At 47.3% G+C, this 19890-nt stretch overlaps 1 protein-coding gene across 2 annotated transcripts in view; it reads right to left on the bottom strand.

Moving 5' to 3' along the window:
• PDE6C (phosphodiesterase 6C) overlaps nucleotides 1-18901 on the bottom strand; it is a gene marked incomplete at its 5' end in the record, with an annotated part of 47999 nt that extends 29098 nt beyond the window's left edge. For both annotated transcript variants that reach the window (XM_082721979.1, XM_082721980.1), the window contains 8 exons: nucleotides 3514-3561; nucleotides 7987-8053; nucleotides 8154-8218; nucleotides 9584-9658; nucleotides 10899-11039; nucleotides 11968-12057; nucleotides 12161-12313; nucleotides 18467-18901. In XM_082721979.1, the coding sequence (XP_082578105.1) occupies nucleotides 3514-3561; nucleotides 7987-8053; nucleotides 8154-8218; nucleotides 9584-9658; nucleotides 10899-11039; nucleotides 11968-12057; nucleotides 12161-12313; nucleotides 18467-18901 (1074 nt within the window). The remainder of the gene's footprint in view (nucleotides 1-3513; nucleotides 3562-7986; nucleotides 8054-8153; nucleotides 8219-9583; nucleotides 9659-10898; nucleotides 11040-11967; nucleotides 12058-12160; nucleotides 12314-18466) is intronic.
• Between the last annotated feature and the right edge of the window lie 989 nt (nucleotides 18902-19890).

Below are 19890 nucleotides of genomic sequence, written 5' to 3'. Positions count from 1 at the left end.
GAAACAAGATACAGAACTAACATAGAACCCCAAGTCTTCCCTGAGCTACCTCTCACCACCATCCCCCCAAACTAGGCTACCTTTAAAGAAAGAATAATCTAGTCTCTCTGTCAGATGCACAATTCCACACTGTATCAGAACATGGCCAGGACTAGAATGCCGTAAAGAAGTTCTAGCACATGTGATTCAGTGTACTGGAACCGAGCATCTGCGTTGTGATGACCTTAACTTCTTTTCTTTGCCCCCCAACACTCACCTCTATGTGAGCTCAGTATTCCCTGGTCACTTTTTCTGTTCCCCAACACCTGTTTAGCTAATTCCTCATATTAAATTCTCTCTGTTGAAATACCTAGTGTGGTTTCTGTTTTCCTGACCGATCCCTCAAAACAGTCTTCTGCTTTGGGGGCTGCTCCATTTAGTGAACATCCGTCGAGGTCCAGCCTCTCTTGCCTCTCCCGTGAAACCTTCTCTCACCTTTCTGACCCATACGGAACTTATCTTTTTCAGAACTCAATCAGCGCTTAGTGCCTGGGGCACACAACTTAGCAGTTAGACAGTTTCCACATGCTTCGGAGTGGTTGATTTTTGTCTGTGAGGCTATAGTCTAATCCTGCCGAAGAGTGTCTCACACATTGTTGAGCTCTGCACAATTGATGGGACAGGGCCGGGCACGTGACAGGTGCTCGGTAAACAGCGTCTTTTAGTCAGAGGTTCGTCTCTGGACTTGCAATGAAAAGCAGATGGAAATCAAACCTCAACTTAGGTGTCTTGGTGGTCAAAGTTTTGGGGAAAAAAATCAGCACACAGTGTTTCTCAAAGTCTTTATCCTCGGAAAATACTGTGAACTGTTTCTCTATGTACACTACCAGATAGACTAGGGACAAAAGCAATTGCAAAGAGTATATTACCTGTGTACAAAATACCTTCACAACCATAAGCACCCTGTATATTTTTAAAAGTTTCCAAAACAAGTTTTAGTGACTGTTTCTCAGTTTTCAGTAAATATTCTTTTGTTGCCTGGGCATGTTCATGTGTTTTGTTGTTACTAAGTTAGTTAGAGCTTGTTGACAGAAAAGTGCTAGAAGGAACTAAAGATTTAAGAAAAATTAATAGGATGAAAACTTAAAACTGAGAAAATTCTATGTGTTATTTTTTTCCCCCTGTGAATGGAAGGTCACTTGAATTGACTTAAAGGAAGAACCCATTTATCCACTTCAAGGAACACTCTGCAGGTGTCTACATCCAAATCCTAGAGCCTGTGGATTTGTTACTTTTCATGGCAAAGGGGCATTAAAGGGCACATGAAATTAGGGCTGCTCACCAGCTGCCCTTAAGACAGGAAATTATCCCGGATTTTCCAGGTGGACCCAAAGTAATTATAAGGATCCTTAAAAGTAGAAAAGAGAGAGTCAGAATTGATGAAGAAGACAACAGAAGCAAGGTCAGGGGTGAAGTCATTGCTGGCTTTGAAGATGGCAGGAGGCCATGAGCCAAGGAATGCAGTAGCTTCTAGAAGCTAGAAAAGGTGAAGAGATGGGTTCTCCCCTACCACCTCTAGAAAGGAACACAGTCTTGCCAACACCCATTTTAGCCCAGCGTGACCCATTCTTGGACTTCTGACTCCAGAACCATAAGATAATGTAGTTGTGCGTGAGTGGTAATTTGTTACAGCAGCAATAGAAAGCTAATCCACCAGGTCCCCTGAGGAACACAGTTTGAGAACTTTGCCTTTGCAGGTTTGCCGTGACCATAGTTCACTTGGGATCAGTCGTTTTTCCATTAAACTTCCCAGGTACAAAAGGGTCTAGTGAATAGAAGTGGGGTATGAGCAGGTGGAGAGACATGGGAAGGTGAAGAGAGAGGTGGAGGCCTGGGGAGGGCGGCAAACCTATCCTGAATCTGCTCTGTGGAATGATCCTCAAGGGCGATGTCCCTGAGGAAGCTGGGAGGAGGCCCAAGGAGGCTGAGAACACCATCAAGATTCAGTCCTGACCCGGGCTAAGGACGGGCGGGGTGGGGGGAGCAGTATCTTAGACCAAGATGCCATTGTCAGAGTTCACAGGGCTGTTGGGGGGGTTCCTGGGACCAACGTTGTGGTGGGAGGAGCTGGGGTCTCCCAGCAATGCATCTGCCTCAGTATCCCCACCACGCTCAGCCAGCGGCTGGAGTGGCCCACGGGAAGCAGCCCTGTGCTCTGATGACTGTGGACTTCGCAGCCCAGCAGCCATTACATGGTCACACACCCCCACCCCCACCACCAGAGACCCGAGAAGCCCATGTTCAGGGGCACCACACAGGTGTTTTTTGGAGAGCTGGGAAATTCCTATTGGCTGGAGGTTTACTCAGGCAGGTCTGCAGCCTCCTGGCAGCCAGGGCCATCGGAGCCATGTGTGGCTTCCCTCAAACCTCAGAGCATAGCCCCAGGTCCCCTGGGTCAGCTCCCTTCCCTCCCCAGTCAGGCAACAGCTGCTGAAGGTCAGACACTTTAGAAAGTGCTTGTCCCCTTTTGTTCCTTCCTGTGCACACTTTTCTGGCACCCAGCTGCCGTAAAGGTCAGGGTCAGGACCAGCACAGTGTGGTCACCGTGAGGCTGTGGCTGTGAGGGGTAGGGAGCTGGAGCAAATGCGCCATATGGTGTTTGTGTGCTTTCCATGTGGGTGAGCAGCAGGACGAGTGGGGAGATCAGAGGGAAACCTTCCAGGAAACTAGGCAAGGGCACCTAGGTTTGCCTGCCCAGCTTGGGACGCTGCTTCTCATCCAGTCCTCGGGCCCCAGGAGGCCGGCAGCTCCATCAGGCGGAGATGGGGCTCTGTGTGTGTGTCTGTGTCAGACAGGAAGCCAGGACCGATGGCCCCACAGGAAGGGCTGTCTCTATTCCTGACTGGAACCCGGGCCCTAACTGGATGTTTGTTAAAACAGGACACTAAACACAGGCCAGAAGGCAGAAAAGGAGAGGCTGTAGGGACGCATGCCAGTTTCTCCCCAGCAGTTGCAGAGTGGTGGGGAGGGTTGGAGAGGACCGGGGCGGAGGGGGATCCCTGGATGTTGTGGGAGGAAAGATAAAACCAAGAGTCTGACAGCAGGAGAGACCCCCAAGGACCCAACAAATAGATTTTCTTCCCCAGTAAATTGCAGGGAAGGGCCTGGGAAAACCACTAAAGGGCTGAATCCAGGTGGTAGTAGGCATACAGCTAATCACTCAGCCAAAAAACACTTAGTGAGCGCCTCTGATGTGCCAGGCACTCCTCGGAGCCCTGGGCGATCAGGAGTGGGTAGAATGGAGCCATGGCAGAGCTCGCACCCTCCACCCCCTGTTGCTGGGGTGACAAGCATCCTGTCTCCTTCTCTACTCCCCCTCCTTCTCTCACCTCTTCTGCCTTCCCTGAAGAATCTGCTCTTTGGTGGCTCTGGCCCAGCCAGGGTGAATGGGACAGAAGAAGCCTTGAAGGCCACCTAATCCCAAGGGACGGGGAGCGGCGCTCCTGGGTGAGGCCTAGCTGAGGGCAAAGTTACCTGAAATGTGAAGTATTCGTCTGCAGGGGCATTCAGCATGTTACAAATCTGTAAAGCAAGAGGACATGAGAGACCTAAAATATCATGTGGCGGAACCATGAACCCACAAAGCCCACGTGAAAAAGAATGCAGCGGAGGAGGGTTTCCTCCACAGCTCTACATGGCGCGCAGGTAAATTATTCACACCAACCTCGGCTGAGCCAAACTCACTCACAACACACTGAGGGTCTAATTAAGTCCTTGTAGGACATGTAGCACAATCTTGGCTCTTTCTTATTCCCAGTCTCTCAGGATTCTTCTTCCAAATTCCAAACAACTAGCGGTTCAGACCGAGGAGAGGAGGAAGCTGAGCAGAAGACTGTTCTGCTGGGGCAGGTGTGGAGTGATGCCGGGAAGGCTCTGTTTCTCTCCTTCCTTCCCTCCCCCCATCTCTCTCTCTGTTTCTTTCTTTCCTTCTTCCTTTCTTTCCTTCTGATGTGGGACCTGAGTTGCAAGCAGGTGGCTAAGGGAGGAGGAAGCTGCCCGGCAGATTTAGGTACAAGGTAAGTAGTCACTCTGAGATGTCATGTGAAGTACTGAATTCAGAAACTACTGCTTTCAACCACAAGGACAAGAGACATTCCATTCTTGGTAATTTTTAATTATCTGTATGTCAGATCATAACCACAAACAGGTCTCAGTAAAATGTTATAACTTTCTTTCCACCAAAACTATAGTAGATCCTTAAAATCATAGCATTTTAAAGTTGGAAGGAATGTTAGTCATGAAGCTTGAGCTTCTTCTTTTAAAGATGAGGAATTAGAAGCTCGAAGAGGTTAAGAGACATTGTTCAAAACCATGGGAGGAAGCTCAAAGTGGAGTCTGAGTGAGGGGGCTGGTGTGGCCCGCTCTCCTCGGGAGAGGCAGGGCGGCCGTCACTTGTAAGATCTGCCCATTTCCATGGCTCCAATACTCCCACCGTGGGCAACAGTTTAACAACCTGCTCATAAAGTTGCCAAAACTCTAACACTGGTGAACAGGGAGCAAGGCCTTCTACCCCCGCTGCCCTGGCTCTCGGGGGTCACCCCTGCTTCCTCCCTCCCCCCAGAGTTAGCACTCACAACCAACCGTGGTCAAGCCGTACATGCTGGGTTTGTGCTACTCTTAGGAAGCAACTGTGCAAGTCTTCCAAAGATTTTGTTAGCATACACAGCTAAAGAGTCGAAGGAATTACGGGTGCCATCCATTAATTTTCCGGTCTAACCTTTGTGAATTCGTGGCTGAGCACCCTTTGGGTATGTTTTAAAGAGGCAAGAAGTAGCTTGGTCCTCTTTTCTGACCTTTCTACCAACAGTGTCAGTTTCCACCCATACTTTTTTTTTTTTTTTAAGATTTTATTTATTTATTTATTTGACAGACAAAGATCACAAGTAGGCAGAGAGGCAGGCAGAGAGAGAGGAAGGGAAGCAGGCTCCCCACTGAACAGAGAGCCCGATGCGGGCTTGATCCCAGGACCCTGAGATCATGACCTGAGCCGAAGGCAGCGGCTTTAACCCACTGAGCCACCCAGGTGCCCCATCCACCCATACTTTTAAGGCCCCTGGAGAATATCTACCTGTGGGTCAAGATCCTAGAAGCCAAGCTTTTTAGCTCAGTATTCAGAAATCCTTGCTCTCTCTCAGTTCCCACATCTTAATTCTAGCTTGGCTTGATCCTGTATTTCATGCCTCCAATGCTTCAATCTGGCCTAGTTCTAATTTTTAATATCTGAGAAATCATTTAACTGGTGCCTGTCATGTCCCATTCAGAGCTGGGAGGTACTTGTTTAACGAGAACTCTGTGCGTGTGTCCCCCATGTCCAGAGAGGTCAGGCTGCGGGACTTTGCGACAGCTCGCCCTAAAGCGTGCCTCTACTTTCTCTCTCTAACCCAGTGAAATGATTGAGGGAAATGTTTTAAAAAGCTAAAAGGAAAAGTTTCAGCACTTTATAGGTGCACCAATAATTATGATTAAAATTGCAGATCATTTTTATCTAGAAAATAGCATCTAGAAATTCTCAAAGGCCCCATCTCTTAAATAATTAGGTCAGTAACCTTATTCTACAAATGTGAGTGGTAAAGCCCAGAGGGTCAGGGGATTTGTCCAAGGTCAAGGATTTGCCAAGGGATTTGCCCAAAGCAGTACTGAGTCAAAGCACCCAGGCTCTTGAGCCATAGCCTCTCGCTCTCTTGGCCAGAGTGTGCCGCCATATTACCAGAGGCCCCCAGGGAGGCATGGCTGAGGCTGAGGTTGTTGTAATGTTTGACATAATCCTTTAGACTAGGGTTTCCCAGCCAAGATGGTGTGCAGTGTCTGTGGGTAGAGATCAGTGATGCTGCTGAACATCTCACTATGTACAGCATAGCTTCCTCCCCGCCCTCCGCCCAACCCAAAGAATCATCTGGCTCCAAAAGTCAATAATGTTAAGTTTGAGAAAATGCTGTGCTAAACACAAAATGGGTTTTTAGTAAATCCGGACCCTTGTAAGTACATCATATGGGGTGACACCTTTGGGAGGGAAAGGGAAGAACATTAATAACTCCAGCACAACAACTGTCCATGGAAGCTGGCCCAGGCTCACTGGGATGTATGCTCACCCTAATTATGGAGTCCCAGGAAATGGCTCAAGCTCACCTCTCTGCAAATCAATTCCGACTTTGGGAGTGCAATTGGTGAGAAATACCTTAAACAAGATTTCCAAGAGTTTGCCACCAGTCCTGGGCTACCAGCAGAGCAGGGATGGGGCCCAGGGTGGGAGTTGAGATGTGGAAGGTAGCGGGGCAGTGTAAGCAGGGGGTCTGTGTTAGAACCGAAACCTGGGGGAGAATCCTCCCCTGCTTTGGGAATCCATCTCTTGGCAAGTTGGTTATATGGCAGTTTGATGACTTGTCGGATTAGCCATTCAACAAATTGGCTTTTGACACCTTCACTTCATCCAAATGGATTTTGGCGGGGAAATCCGTTTCTCTAGGAAATAGCCAAGGAAAGAATAGGTGCTTAAAAGTCAGGGCATAAATCCCTCCACACTGACCATGGCAGGGTTGGCCGTATTGAATCTGATAAGACTCCAAACAGGGATCTAGTAGGTGGCCTGCCAGGAAACCAAGGATGGGGCCTACGGTTGAGCAATCTGGTGATGTATTGAAGCTGAAAGTTGTGGTACCTGTGGACTCGGGAATGAACTGGAATGCTTTGGTCATTACTACTAAGTCAGGAATGACATTAAAAAAAAAACAATCCTTTTGCAAACATGAAAATGTGATATTTGTTTGTATATAGTGCTGTTTATTCCTAAAGGAAATACACTTGTTTTTTCTCTCCTTTTGCTTTTCTTCCCCTTTGGCATGTCTCTACACTAGAAAAAGGGATCATGTCATCTGTTCGAGGCCACCTGGTCTGGTAACCAGTGAACCCAGGGTTTAGGCCTCCCGGAAACCCCAAAGTAAAGTCCTCTGACATATGAAGAGCCTTCAGCCATGTCCAGAATTTTCCTACCATTCCAAACCCAGCAATATTCACACTAAGCAGGTTAACCTAGCTTACCTCTGACCCTTGAGTGGCTCTATTAGTCACTGTAACTTACATGCCCATTTACTAAATAATGAAGATGAATGAACACTGCCCACAACACAAGGACAACACTAAAGAAAAACCAAATATGCAAATGAGTGCTATAAATACATTACAGAAACTTGGATTTGTGAAGGGGAAGATAGGAAAGTGCCAACAAAAAGAAATGTTGGAAGCACTGAACTCTCTTGCAGGGAGGAATCTTGATGCCAAAAGAAGACACAGATGGTGGAGAAGCCCAACAAGGGAGAGAAATCTGCCATGGAAAGAAGGAGAGTATGGTAGAAGACTGGGAAAGCTGTGGTGAGTCTAGTTCTCTGAACTTAAGACTTATGGGACCTACCAGAGACCTCTTGTTTGTTGTCTCCCTACACCTGAGCTCTCTTCGCCAGACCTGGCCAGCTATCTGTCCACCCCATCCCACCCTGACCTAACAGACCAAGGGAAAACTCTTCACTTCCTTTATTAAATCACTCATTTTGCATGACCGTCAGTGGCAACGTCCTCCATTTTCATATTTTTGTCTTTTGTCAGTAATTTCCCATGCTTTGAAAGTCTTGACCAAGGTAACTGTACTTGAGATCAAATTAAACCCAACATGAATCATAGTCACAGACCTTCAAAAAACATCTGAAATTTGCATGACTACTGAGTGAGAAGTTGGGGGGATGGATGGGTCTTTCTCATGTTGACTAAATATTTTCGTGTCAAGTTTGGAAGTCTCTAGTTAACCTCCTTTCAACTGCCAGGAGTCCTCGCTCCCACGTCCTGTGAGGGCATGTCATTCTTTCCTCCTGCATCTCACTTTCACATCCGTTCCCATCCCATAGCTAGTAAGAGTTTCATCCAATACTATTCAAGATTTGAATGTGTTCAGGAACTTACAAATCCATTTTCGGCAACGTATGTTGGCAACCCACTAACGAGAGTCCAGTGGTCTGCAGGGGGGGTCCTTGAGGAAGATTAGAAGAAAGAGAATCATTGCCATACAGAGACACGCAATGTGCACAAAGACAAAATGGCAACTCCTGCTGCCTCGGGACAGTACTCACGGAATCACTTTGATCTCTTCTTTTCCATGTAAAATGTAATCAATGATTTTATAAAAGATGACTTCCTAAGAGGAAAGAGATTATGAGAACAATCTTATTTCCTAAAGAAAAAACTTTTCATCAGCGAACTTGTACTTTAAGGCTCATTTAATTGCGCCTCATTTTATGCTTGCTTAAACTACCGCAGCCACTGTCACATCCTGATTACAAGCTCGCACTACAACTGGAAATACTAGTGGCTCATTAGCCACACAAACAAGACTGTGCAGCTAAATTTTATTTTATTTTTTTAAAAGATTTTATTTATTTATTGGACAGACAGAGATCACAAGTAGGCAGAGAGGCAGGCAGAGGGAGAGAGGGCGAAGCAGGCTCCCCGCTGAGTGGAGAGCCTGATGCAGGGCTCAATCCCAGGACCCTAAGATCATGACCTGAGCCAAAGGCAGAGGCTTAACCCACTGAGCCACCCAGGCGCCCCTGTGCAGCTAAATTTTAAAAGCGGAATTTATCCACACAACTTTCAAAGGACTCTTGTTTTACTTTTAACTGATCCCTTTCTATTATCTGGAAATACCTGACTGATAACTAGTAGTGGAACACAGCATGTCACTTCTCAACCTCCCTTCTCCACTGTGCAATGAACACTTCCCACCTTCCAGCACTGGCCGATCGGAGCAGGTGCCTCAGGAACAGGATTCAGTGGATGCTTCATCAAAGCTGGGAGGGACTGGAGAACTAGTCTCTCTACTTTGGGCAGATGAAGAACCTGAGGCCGGGACACATTCCATCCCAGTACCCTCACTTTCCTTTGCTGGGAATATGGTGGTGAGACATTGTTCCTGACCTCTGAAGCTTGCTGGCAAGGGGAAAATTTAATCCAATCCATCCCTCGCCTGGAGTCTCCAATCTAGCAGGTTTGAGGGAGAGCCTGGGCACTGGGGCTCAAAAACCAGGCCGGTGGCTCTAATGTGTCCTTCCTGCTTGACAACTACTGATTCACCAAGCCCAGCTATACAGAAAGGGAAACTGAGAGGTAAACAATGAGTTTAGGCAAGGACCACCCAGCTGGCTTGGGCAGAGCTGAGACGTGGACCTCAAACTCCTTGTCCAGTGCTCTTTCTACTACTCTGAGGTCCCACCAAAACTTAAGGGACAAGGACCCAGGGCCTCTCAGACCAGTGCTCTTTCCTCTCTGCTGGTTCTAGAGCCCTGTACCAAGCACACATAGCACAGAGGAAGATGTTTGCACTTACTCGGCCATCCGGGGTCTTTGAAACTCCTTGTCCAGTGCTCTTTCTACTACTCTGAGGTCCCACCAAAACTTACGGGACAAGGACCCAGGGCCTCTCAGACCAGTGCTCTTTCCTCTCTGCTGGTTCTAGAGCCCTGTACCAAGCACACATAGCACAGAGGAAGATGTTTGCACTTACTCGGCCATCCGGGGTCTTTGGACCTTTATAAGGCTCGACTTCTCCAAGCTTGATTGGCCATTCGTCATAGAATTCCTGGAAGCAATTATATTTAAATATTATCAAACAAACTGTTCCATGACCTACCATGTCTTCTGTGAGTTTCATGGCTTTGCATATTTTATGTTAATTTAGAATTCTGGAATTTTAGAGCTGAAAAAGACCTATAATTCCCGGCAATACTGCTTACGAACTAAGGCTAAGAGACAGTGAGGTCTCTTAGCCTTTTTCCTCTGTAAAACACGGATAATAATAGAATTTATACTATAGGGTGGTTGTGAGGATTAAATGAGCTATACATGCAGAACACCAACCCTGACACATAGGTAAAAGAACTCAGTAGTCAGCAGCTCTTTTATAGATACTTTAACTAAATCTAAGTAGGTTAAGAGGCTTGGCCAAGGTCACGCGGGGTGGCCAACAGTGCAGGCTGCCTTACCCAACATCTATTCTCCCCCTCTTCCTCTCTAGAAGACCCCCATTTTATTTAGGCATCAGGAAGTCATTTTCTCAAGGCAGAGGGGCCTGTACAGCCCCTGAGTGGCCTTTATAAGGTGCCTGAGATTAGTTGGGTGGCAGGCGCACAGCCAGTTCTGGATAGCGGAGAAGGGGGGGAAGTCTGCTGAGCCCTTCTCGGGAAGGGCATCCCTCGGATGAAAGGCAATGGAAGTAACATTTGTAGGAGGCACCTCCCAGTTTCTTCCTCTCTGTGTGCTACCTCTGGAGTTGCATCAGCCAACTTGTCACCCCCAAGGGGAGACCTTATCAACATGCTGCAGGCAGTGGAGACCATGCCAGGGGAAACAGGAAGCCCCTGGGACCTTGATGACTGTACTGAGCTCTGAATGACCCAGCCTTACGCTGCCTGATCTTGGGTCTTTTTGTTAAATGAGATAATAACTGTCTTGCTGTTACTTACTAGGTCTGATGTTCCTTGCAGCCCAAAGCACCCCAACCAATACACTCAACCACCAAGTCCCAGAGGCAGGATCAAAGCCCAGCTCTCCTGACACCTGGTCCTGTGTTAATCCGCTTAGAACAGTTACTCTGATAAAAATAACTTCGATTAACATGGAGAATAAGAATGTAAAAGATATAGTATTCATTACTTATGTTGAGCTAGGAGTGCTCCAACTGAATTAATGAAACAAGATGAAAAATTAACATTATATATTGTGTGTGAATAGTATCCATTTTTTAATGGATCACATTTCATGTGGTGGGTGTTGTATAGATGATTTTAGGGGAAACAAAAATGTAATGGAGTGACAAGGACCTTCTCCTTGGTCATGTCCAGCAGTCCGATGGAGTACCGCTCACAATTCAGGTATGTTCTAACTGTGTAGAGTGCTTTGTGAAACTGACGCTCCACATCTGTGAGCTCTTCAAATACTTTGTTGGCTGACCACATGAGGATCTGAAAGGGGGAAATAAAAAGAAAACACTTAGAACAAAACTCACGGTGAAGAGGTAGAGCATTTGCCAAAAGAAAGCATGAGGTGCCTCCAATAAAAGAACATGTATCACTGAACAATGTAATTTCATTTTTGAATTTGCTCATGTCTGACCCACTACTCAGATTCTCTGAGTGGGATCATGAGCAGACCCGTGCAAAGGTGAAGGTCTCTGAAAGTGGTACACCATGACTGGTCCCCAATGTCAAAGGGCAGGTGACCTCACATTGGAAGCAGAGACAGTCTCCAGGCAGAGGGTCCAGTATTGGTGATGCCCTGGCACCTGTTGCTCCCCTGGGGGGCAGAAATCCTTATGCCTCCTTCCACGTGTCCTGAGCTACTCAGAGGTTACCTCATCTGGACAGTTGGCTAGGAGAAAACATTGGAAGACCTTCATCCCTACCCCTCTCCCACCATTATACAGATGAAGAAACTGACATCCAGAGAATGGCCTGGTTCCCTGGTTCCCAACGTTGTTCCATATCCCTCTGGCTCAAGGAGGCAACAGACTTCAGAAGAGGGATTTGCTCCTGAAATTAATAGCTTCCATATGGACCAGGAACTCCTAAGAGCTTTGTGTGGATGAATTCATGTAATGATCAAATGATCACAACCACCACATAGGGTAGGTACTATAATTATCTCACAGAAGAAACCATGGCTACCCAGGATAAAGACGAGGGAAGTCAGTTGTACACACAGATGGAGGAGCAGGGAGGTGGGGGTGGGAGGCAGGGGCAGACATGAGAAGACAGCCAAGACTAAAGTCTTGGAATCAGTTCCACTTGGCTTAAACCCCCAAGAGCGATAGGAGGGGTCTGGGCTTGTTGCCTCTGGGTCCCTTTGTCAGAACAGGAAAGCATGGAGTGAGGAAGGTCAACTTCCAAGTACCTGGCTTCTTCGGGATTCAATGCTGTACAGGTAGTTGGTATGATGAAGTTTTAGGATGACAGAAACAAAGTTGAGGTATTTGCAAAAGATCTACAGGAAGCAGAGAAAAACAAATTAGCTATGGTATCTCTCTTTCCATTAAATAAGAAATAAATTCCCTGAGCCTCCAGTTGGATACCCAGGGTAGCATTACCTCCTCATCCTGTTTGGAAAATTCAGAGGCATTTACTTTGTTAATCGCCATAACCACAGCAAGAACCTCCTTGCCCATCACGATCGGAGTTGCCAGCAGGTTCTTTGTGACATAGCCAGTTTGTTTGTCCATGAAGTCAGAGAAATGGCTATTCTGAAAGACATATTCACACATTTGCCAAAGCTGTACAGGACCATGAAGTGTAAGTCTAAGAATGGCACCAGAATGTTCTCTCTAGTCCAAACCTGGTCTGGACAGGCGACCAGGACCCCAGCACAGCGGTCCCACCCACACCCCCATCCTATGATTGCACAGAGTGAACTCACGTGTTTCAGGTTAAGCGTCTCCCACCTGAGCTATGGCCTATCTAGGTGAGGCTGTGGTAGGGCCAGGAGAAAGGAGGTGAGGTTATGGCCAAAAGGAAAGTGGGTTGCTAAGAGAAAACAGGGTTACAATGGACAGAAGGTGTGCAGGGAGGGAGTCACAGCTGGGTTTACAGGTGTAGGGCCACGGAACTCAGCTTTCTAATTGTGAGAGTAAAATGTGCGTGAAACCAGACAACCAGTACACCATAACATAAAGAAAAAAATGAATGACTCCTCAAACTTCTTCTAATCTTGCTGACTTGAGGGAATCAGTGTTAACAGCTTGGTATGTGTCTTTTTTTTCCCCTTTATTTTTTAGAGATTGATTGATTGATTTGAGAGAGAGACTGCAGGGGAGGGGAGGGACAGAGAGAGAGGGAGGCAAGCAGACTCCTTGCTAAGCAGGGAGCCCAACCCGAGGCTCCCTCCCAGGACCCTGAGATCACGACCTGAGCCAAAACCAAGAGCAAACACTTAATAGACTGAGCCACTGGGTGCCCCAGTATGTCTCCTTGTATGCCTTTCTCTAACTCTTGGACAAAGTTTTTTCTTTTTTATAAATTTTCCTTTCTAATTCACACCATGCTTGCAACCTATAATGATACTTTACAGACTTCCCTCCAGACCTGTGCAAATGGGAGTGAATTCAGCCTCCAGATTCCTACCCAGTACTGCCCAATGTGGGAGGCCCGTGGTACACTCAGCCAGTCTCCACTGACTCCGTAGTTTTCTTCACTGAAAACATGAATCACTCTTGCTTTCATTTTTATGGGATGGATCCGGAGGTGAAAAATCTCTTTCGCGGGAGCCACAGATATATGCAGTTTGTATTTACAACGATGACTGTTATAAAAGGTGAGAAATCTTACTTCCACTGGTCACGGGTGAAGGGGCCCTCTTGCCAGCACCACAGGCTTATCAGTTTTTAATGTTCTACCAAGGCAACGTCTTTCATACATGTTTCTCTCTCTCTCTCATTCTCTCTCTCTCTCTCTCTCCGTCTGTGGGAGAGAGGAAGTGGATCTTCCCAGATACAAGCCTCATGTAGTAGATGGGAGAGATGATTCTGACACCCTAACCATGGAAAGGGCAGAGTGATGAGTGTGGCAATGTCCCCAAAAGGAAGAGTTTCAGAGGGTCAAGGACTGTGGTTCTTATGGGCTGTAAGTTAGAGGATCGCCCACTCTAGATAGGTGTAGACACAGCCTTCCCTGGTTCATACTATCTCATCTTTGAACCCGAGTCTCCTTCCATTGGAACTAAACTTTCTGCCTGATTCTGAGACTCACTGGCCAAAGTGAATGGGGTTTTCCTTTCATAGTTTGTATTATTTTCATTTCCTTGTGTTGATGGTTAACACAAACCCTTAGGAGCTGGACTCTGTTTAGTTTCCAAAATTAAAAATATGGGAGTCCTCTGGTGTGTGACTTCTGGGCCAGAATCTCACCCAGGGAGCAGGGCTTGTTGGCCAGTAGAACCTTCAACTCAGCAGTGGACCTGGGCTCTGCCTCACAGACCCCCACAGACACACTCAGATCTGCAGACCTTCCAGCAGACCCACTGACCCCCACCCTCCTAGAATAGAATCTGTCTTCCCCAGGAATCTGTCCTCTTAGTGGGTGAATCACTCCTGCAGAGGACCCGGTTAGGAATGGTGAGATGCTAAGGGAGTCAGAGGCAGCCCCTTATCCCAGATCTCTTTTCTGCATTTCCCAGCGTGGACCCACACAAACCAACTCTTTACTTAGGAGGCCACGTCATCTAATGTTGAAGAAGACTCTGGAGTCAGAATTCCCCGGCTAAAACAAGACCCCGGTTCACCTGCTGAGTGATCCCGGGCATGCTATATAGCCTTGTGGAAATAGGAAGCCTGACAGTGTGGACTCTAGAGTCCCTGACACGTAGGCTAACACAGTGTGGGTAGAGCACTTAGAAAAGTGTCTGACATATGGCAGGAGCTCAAAAATTACTGGGAAAAGACACCTGGAATTTTATTGGGCCTCCCTGGATGAGAAGAAGTTCTCTTTTGCAAGGGCCATTCTGCTTCTAGTTCTAGCTTTTGTAACCAATCCTAACCACAGAAGAAAATAGATGCTCTTATCGATGTAGGCCTTCTATGCCTTATGCCCGGAAGCATGCGTTTGCCTGAGGGCTGGTGTCTGCCACCCCACGCCCCTCCCCTACCTCCACTCCCCGCCTTCAACAGCCACACTTCTTTCCTAACCACCTGATCTGCCATTCTCTCTGCATCTGGTAACATCTTCACTCCGAGGCCAGGACATCTCCAGACTTTGTTAGCTCCTTTCTCTTCATCCACTGCTTGCTCAAGCCAGCTCGCATTCCATTTTCCTCCTGACCTACAACCCATTATGGGTTGCAATCCCCTTCGTTTACACAGCAATCTTGACCACTAAATGCCAGATCAGATGCACACACACTAGGCAGTCGCGTTTCTTTGCAAACACACTTTACTCATCAGCTTCAAAGCTCCATGCTATTTGATTCTAGATTCTAAACACAAGGAGGTATTCCTAAGTTCATTTGGCTATTTCGAAAAAATGATATGCATTTCAAAATATAACGCTTGCTTATTATTGTATCAGAAAGCCCTACATAAAACCATCCATCAGATGACAGGTAGGCAAGGCGAGGCTTTCGGGTTCACTAGCTCAAACAACCCCTAGTGAAGTTTGCTTGAGTAATTCCTATAGTTCTCAGATTCGCAAACTCCCCTGGGTAGACCTTCAGAGAAGTCCCTGAAGGCATCTGGGAAACACTGTGTCCAGCAGCAGACTGACCGGGTCCCTCATCCAATCTCAGCATTGTTAAATTCTGATTAAGTATCATTATTCCTCGAGACCAGGAGTCAGAAGAAAGAAGGGAAGGAAGAGGGCACTGGGAGCGAGAGGTGTTCTGTTAATTATTGAAAACTTAGGACTTCTCCCGCGGCTTTCTTTTAAACCACAGTCGGAACGAGAACCACCCGTAGAATTAACCCTCAGTTTTCCCAATAGAAAAAGAAATAATTAACCTGAGGAGGATATCTCTCTGTTTCCTGCTATTAAAAGTTTTCCTGTCTTTTAACCTTTTTAAAAACAGGTGATAATCAGTGACCCTTTTTTGGGGGCACCTACACCTAGCCCCCAAACACCCCTGGGCCTAAATACAGTATTCTCACGGTTGTCGTTTACTGAGCACCTACTAAGAGTCAGGCACTATATGTTCATTTAATCTGTATATTTATTTACCTCCATGCCTCAGGTGCAGAAATGCAATCTATCACATAGTTACCTAGTCTCAAACCCACATCTGTGCTGAGGTCTGTCTGATGCCCACATTGCCAACCAGAGAGAAGCCACGTGTGGTCAGTGGCGTGGTAGAAGAGGGGGAGGGGAAGACCCAAGTTATGGCCCCAGACCTGCCACATCCTGCCTGATTGGCCTTGACAAGATTCTTCCTTGTACAGGATGGAAATAAAGATATGGTCCCTTGTTCCTCACAGGATCTTTGCCAGAATCAAAGGAGATTAAGAATGTGAACATGCTTTATAAATGGTCAAATACAACAAGAAGGTAAGAATGAGTAGAAATTTCATGAAAACATTGGTTTCCCTCTTTTTTCTTTTTGCAGATTTTATCATAGCGATTCAAGTCTGGCAAGTTTCAGGGATGTGGGGGTCGGTGGAGGGTCGAAAGAGTGCTAGACGCAAAGTAAGGATGCCTGGTCTGGCCCAGCCCTTCTCACTCACTGACCATACCATGGACTCTAGGTGAGATGCAGCCCCTGTGACCTCAGCTTCCTGTCTGCCCCAGAGAAAGAGTCAGTTCAAGATTCCTGGAGCCCCTGCCACGGAGGATCCCCCGATTGCTCTGAAATCCAATTTCCGCCCCCTCTGTTCACCCAACACACCAGTGGTTTTCAATTCTAACTGCATTTTAGAATCACCTGGAGAGCTTTTTAAAAATGCTACTGCCGGGGTGCCTGGGTGGCTCAGTGGGTTAGAGCCTCTGCCTTCGGCTCAGGTCATGATCCCAGAGTCCTGGGATCGAGCCCCACATCGGACTCTGCTCTGCGGAGAGCCTGCTTCTTCCTCTCTCCCTCTCTGACTGCCTCTCTGCCCACTTGTGATCTCTGTCTGCCAAATAAATAAAATAAAATCTTTTAAAAAAAAAATGCTACTCCCTGCATCCCAACCCCTCAGAGTCTGCTGTATTGGTCTATTGCATCTTGGACAGTATTTTTTAAATGCTCTAGATTCGATTTTAATGTGCATTTGGAGTTGAAAAGCACCACTCTTCTCTCCATAAGAAGAAAATATTTAGAAGTGATAGAAATGAAAAGCAAATGAGGCCTTTGTCTCTCGTCTGAGCTGAAGAAGGTGTCTGTCTTCAACTCAGCAGTTCTCCATCCTGCTCAGAACAGCAGGGAGTACTTAGGGAAAAGGGCAAGGGGACAACAGGGTCCCCCCACAGCCCACCTCCATTTCCTGCTCTGTCCACCGGGTGATGCTCACCACAGACAGCAACACACCAAGGCTGCCTGCTCTTCCCAGCAGCTCTCTGCCATCATTCTCTTCTCAACATGCAAACTGGACTCATTGATAATGCATTACAACAGAAATCATTTTATCCATCTCTTTAAACAATTGTTTTTCCAGAAAAAAAAAAAAAAAAAACTTGCATGTCACTTTCTTGAGTTTGAAGTCCTAGTAACTTTGGAGAGGGGCTCACTCTCTCGGGGACTGGCTGGAAGCATACTACCCCGTGAGAAAACCTCAGGGTGTGTAGGCATAGCCTCCTAACTGGTGTCTGGAGAGTTTTGCCTAAAGGGGACAAACCAGTTCAGTCACAGGCACAGCGGCAGTTAGCATCAGAATCTACCTAAAACCAGCTTGACCTCCCTGAAGCCAGGGATCAGAGAGGACTGACCACTCTGAGGTGGTGGAGGGCAACCCTTGCACTGGGGGATTGTGCTGGGCTTGTTTGCAGAGTGTTGCTAATGTTTGATGACTTCTGTGCCTTCTGGAACCGCAGGAAGGCCCTGCTCCTATAATCAGCTTCAGGAGGCACAAGGGGGATTAGCCTCCTGCCACCAGCTGCCCCCATTCACGAGTGATTTACATTCCTTCCTTCTTGTTTATTTGTATTTTTTTTTTTTTAATGAGCAACCCCACTGTGGTGATAAGAAGAGTGATTTGTTGTTGTTTTTAAAAGCACAAACCACGCCTTGTGTTTGCACAGTAGGCTAGCTCAGGACCACACCATGTGGTTGGAGGTGATTCTGGAGAGAGCTGACTTGTGTGTGTGTGGGGGGGGGGGTGTCAATTGTGCTTATCATCCAAATTTACCTTTTTCACAATCGAAATGTCAACGCCTGAACTTTCAAATGGCATTATTTGTTCTTTCTGTGCATTCGGTCCATAAGTGAAAGAATCCATTTATGAGCTAGTCCATCCCCAAGAACTGAGGGACCTGAAAGGGTTGTGAGCGAGAGGTGTGGGGAGCCGCTCACAGGTCTCAGCGTCAGGCACTGGATCTCACCAGCCTGGGCCGCTTTACCAGGTTGTCCAGAAATAAAGTCTCCAGAGCTGGGAGGATATGTAAGGGAGCAGGTGTGGAATGCACCTGGCTCCGCTAAGTTTGCCCAAGAAAATGCCCGACACTATAAGGGACACCCGCTAAGAACTCACTCACTGTTGATCTCGAATCCGACTTGAACTGAGCATCTTGTGTTTTTATTTGCTAACTCTGGCAACCGTCCGCCTAGGGGATCCTCTTCCCACTGTTCCTACTCCTCAGGTTACAGACAACCTCATGCCGCAGGCTGCTCCCCACCCCCCGCCCCCCCTACCCCACCCCACCAGCTCCCAGCTCTTTCCCACTGGCTCTTCCCCAACCCTGCCAAGACATCCGGTCGGCCCCACTGTCACAAAGCCACTTACCTTTTGCACATCTGGGACATTAATGGCTTTCTTCGTGTGAGCAACCCAACCCACTATCCCGATGTCCAACGGAAACACAACTTCTCTTTCGGGGACCACCAGGCTGTCCTCAAACCTGGAGGTGGGGGTGATGTCAAGCAGCCTGGAGGCCACCTCAGGCGTGCCGTTGCGGGCCCGGCAGGCGAAGAAGCTGCAGCGGTCGGCCTGCAGCAGCTGTGCCAACTTCCCCAGGGCCCGGTGCACCGCGAGCTCTGGGCTGGCCGCCTCCTCCTGCATGGCCAGCATCAGCTCAGAGCACAGGGCCCACTCCTCGGCCGACGACAGCGGCCCGCTGTCCCCGGGGGCTTCCCCCAGCCTCTGGGCGAGGTACTCCTTGGCAAACTGGGGGTGGTCCTCTAGGTATTTCTCCACGGCCTCTTGGCTGATCTCACCCATAGTGTGGTTTGCTTTGCTGCTTTGGCTCAGAGAGGGAGACCCTCGGAGCACCCCCTGGGATGGAGTGCCCAGAAGGAACTACATCCTGGTCGAAGTCACTGAGGAAACCCTACAGGGCCCCTCACAGGATCCCCGAAATATGGAGCAGAATGGTTGCCCAGCAGAGCTTTCAAAAAAACTGCCGGAAGCTCTTGGGCTGTGACAGAAGGTCTGGCTTAGAGTAGGATTCAGGGAGCACAGGATTAAAGAGTTCTTCAGGACATGAAATCCCTAAGCATTCTTAACTCATAAGTCCTCAGAACATCTTAGATCAGCCAGGCAAGTGGCAAGTCGAGGTGACTATTCCAGAAAAATCACTGAAAGGAGAATCATCAATGTACCCATTAATGATAGGACATTAGCATCAATTGATACTTTGAATCATTTTTTTCTTGATAGCTATATGAAGGGAAACTATTAGACTTTGGAAGGGTCTGCTTATTTATATGGAACTTTAATGAGCCTTTGGGGGAGACGGAAGGGTTTAGCATCAATGCAACATAAAATGGAATATTAATCTTTCCTTCTCTTAAAAGTCCTACGATCATCCAAGTTGCCTGGCCTTTTTCTAAAACCTTCACCTCTCAATTCCCCTCATTTCAAAGCTTGTCCTTGGGAGTGTTTTAAAGGAACAAATCTTAATCTTGTTCTAGAAAGGTGAACATGGCAAAACATTTGCCTGTGATCCAAGCCTAATCAAGCCACAATGTAATCAATAATCCTTGTCAAAAGACATGATTGTAAAAGGCAGCCAATACACCTGCTAACTGGGTCTTCCTGCCACACATCATAGTTTGGATTTTGTTTTGAGTAGTAATAGCCAGCCTCATGCATTTTTGCTCCAAGACACAGTCTGTTAAATCTAGTGGATAAAACCTGTCTTGTCTGTTGCTAGGATCTCTAATGTCTCCTGGGGTTAGGCATAGAAAAACACTTACCACTACTTAGTT

The sequence above is a fragment of the Mustela nivalis genome (genome assembly GCF_964662115.1).
Source record: "Mustela nivalis genome assembly, chromosome: 2".
In the NCBI taxonomy this organism is placed as follows: Eukaryota; Metazoa; Chordata; class Mammalia; order Carnivora; family Mustelidae; genus Mustela; species Mustela nivalis.
This window is presented reverse-complemented; position numbering and strand designations above follow the sequence as displayed.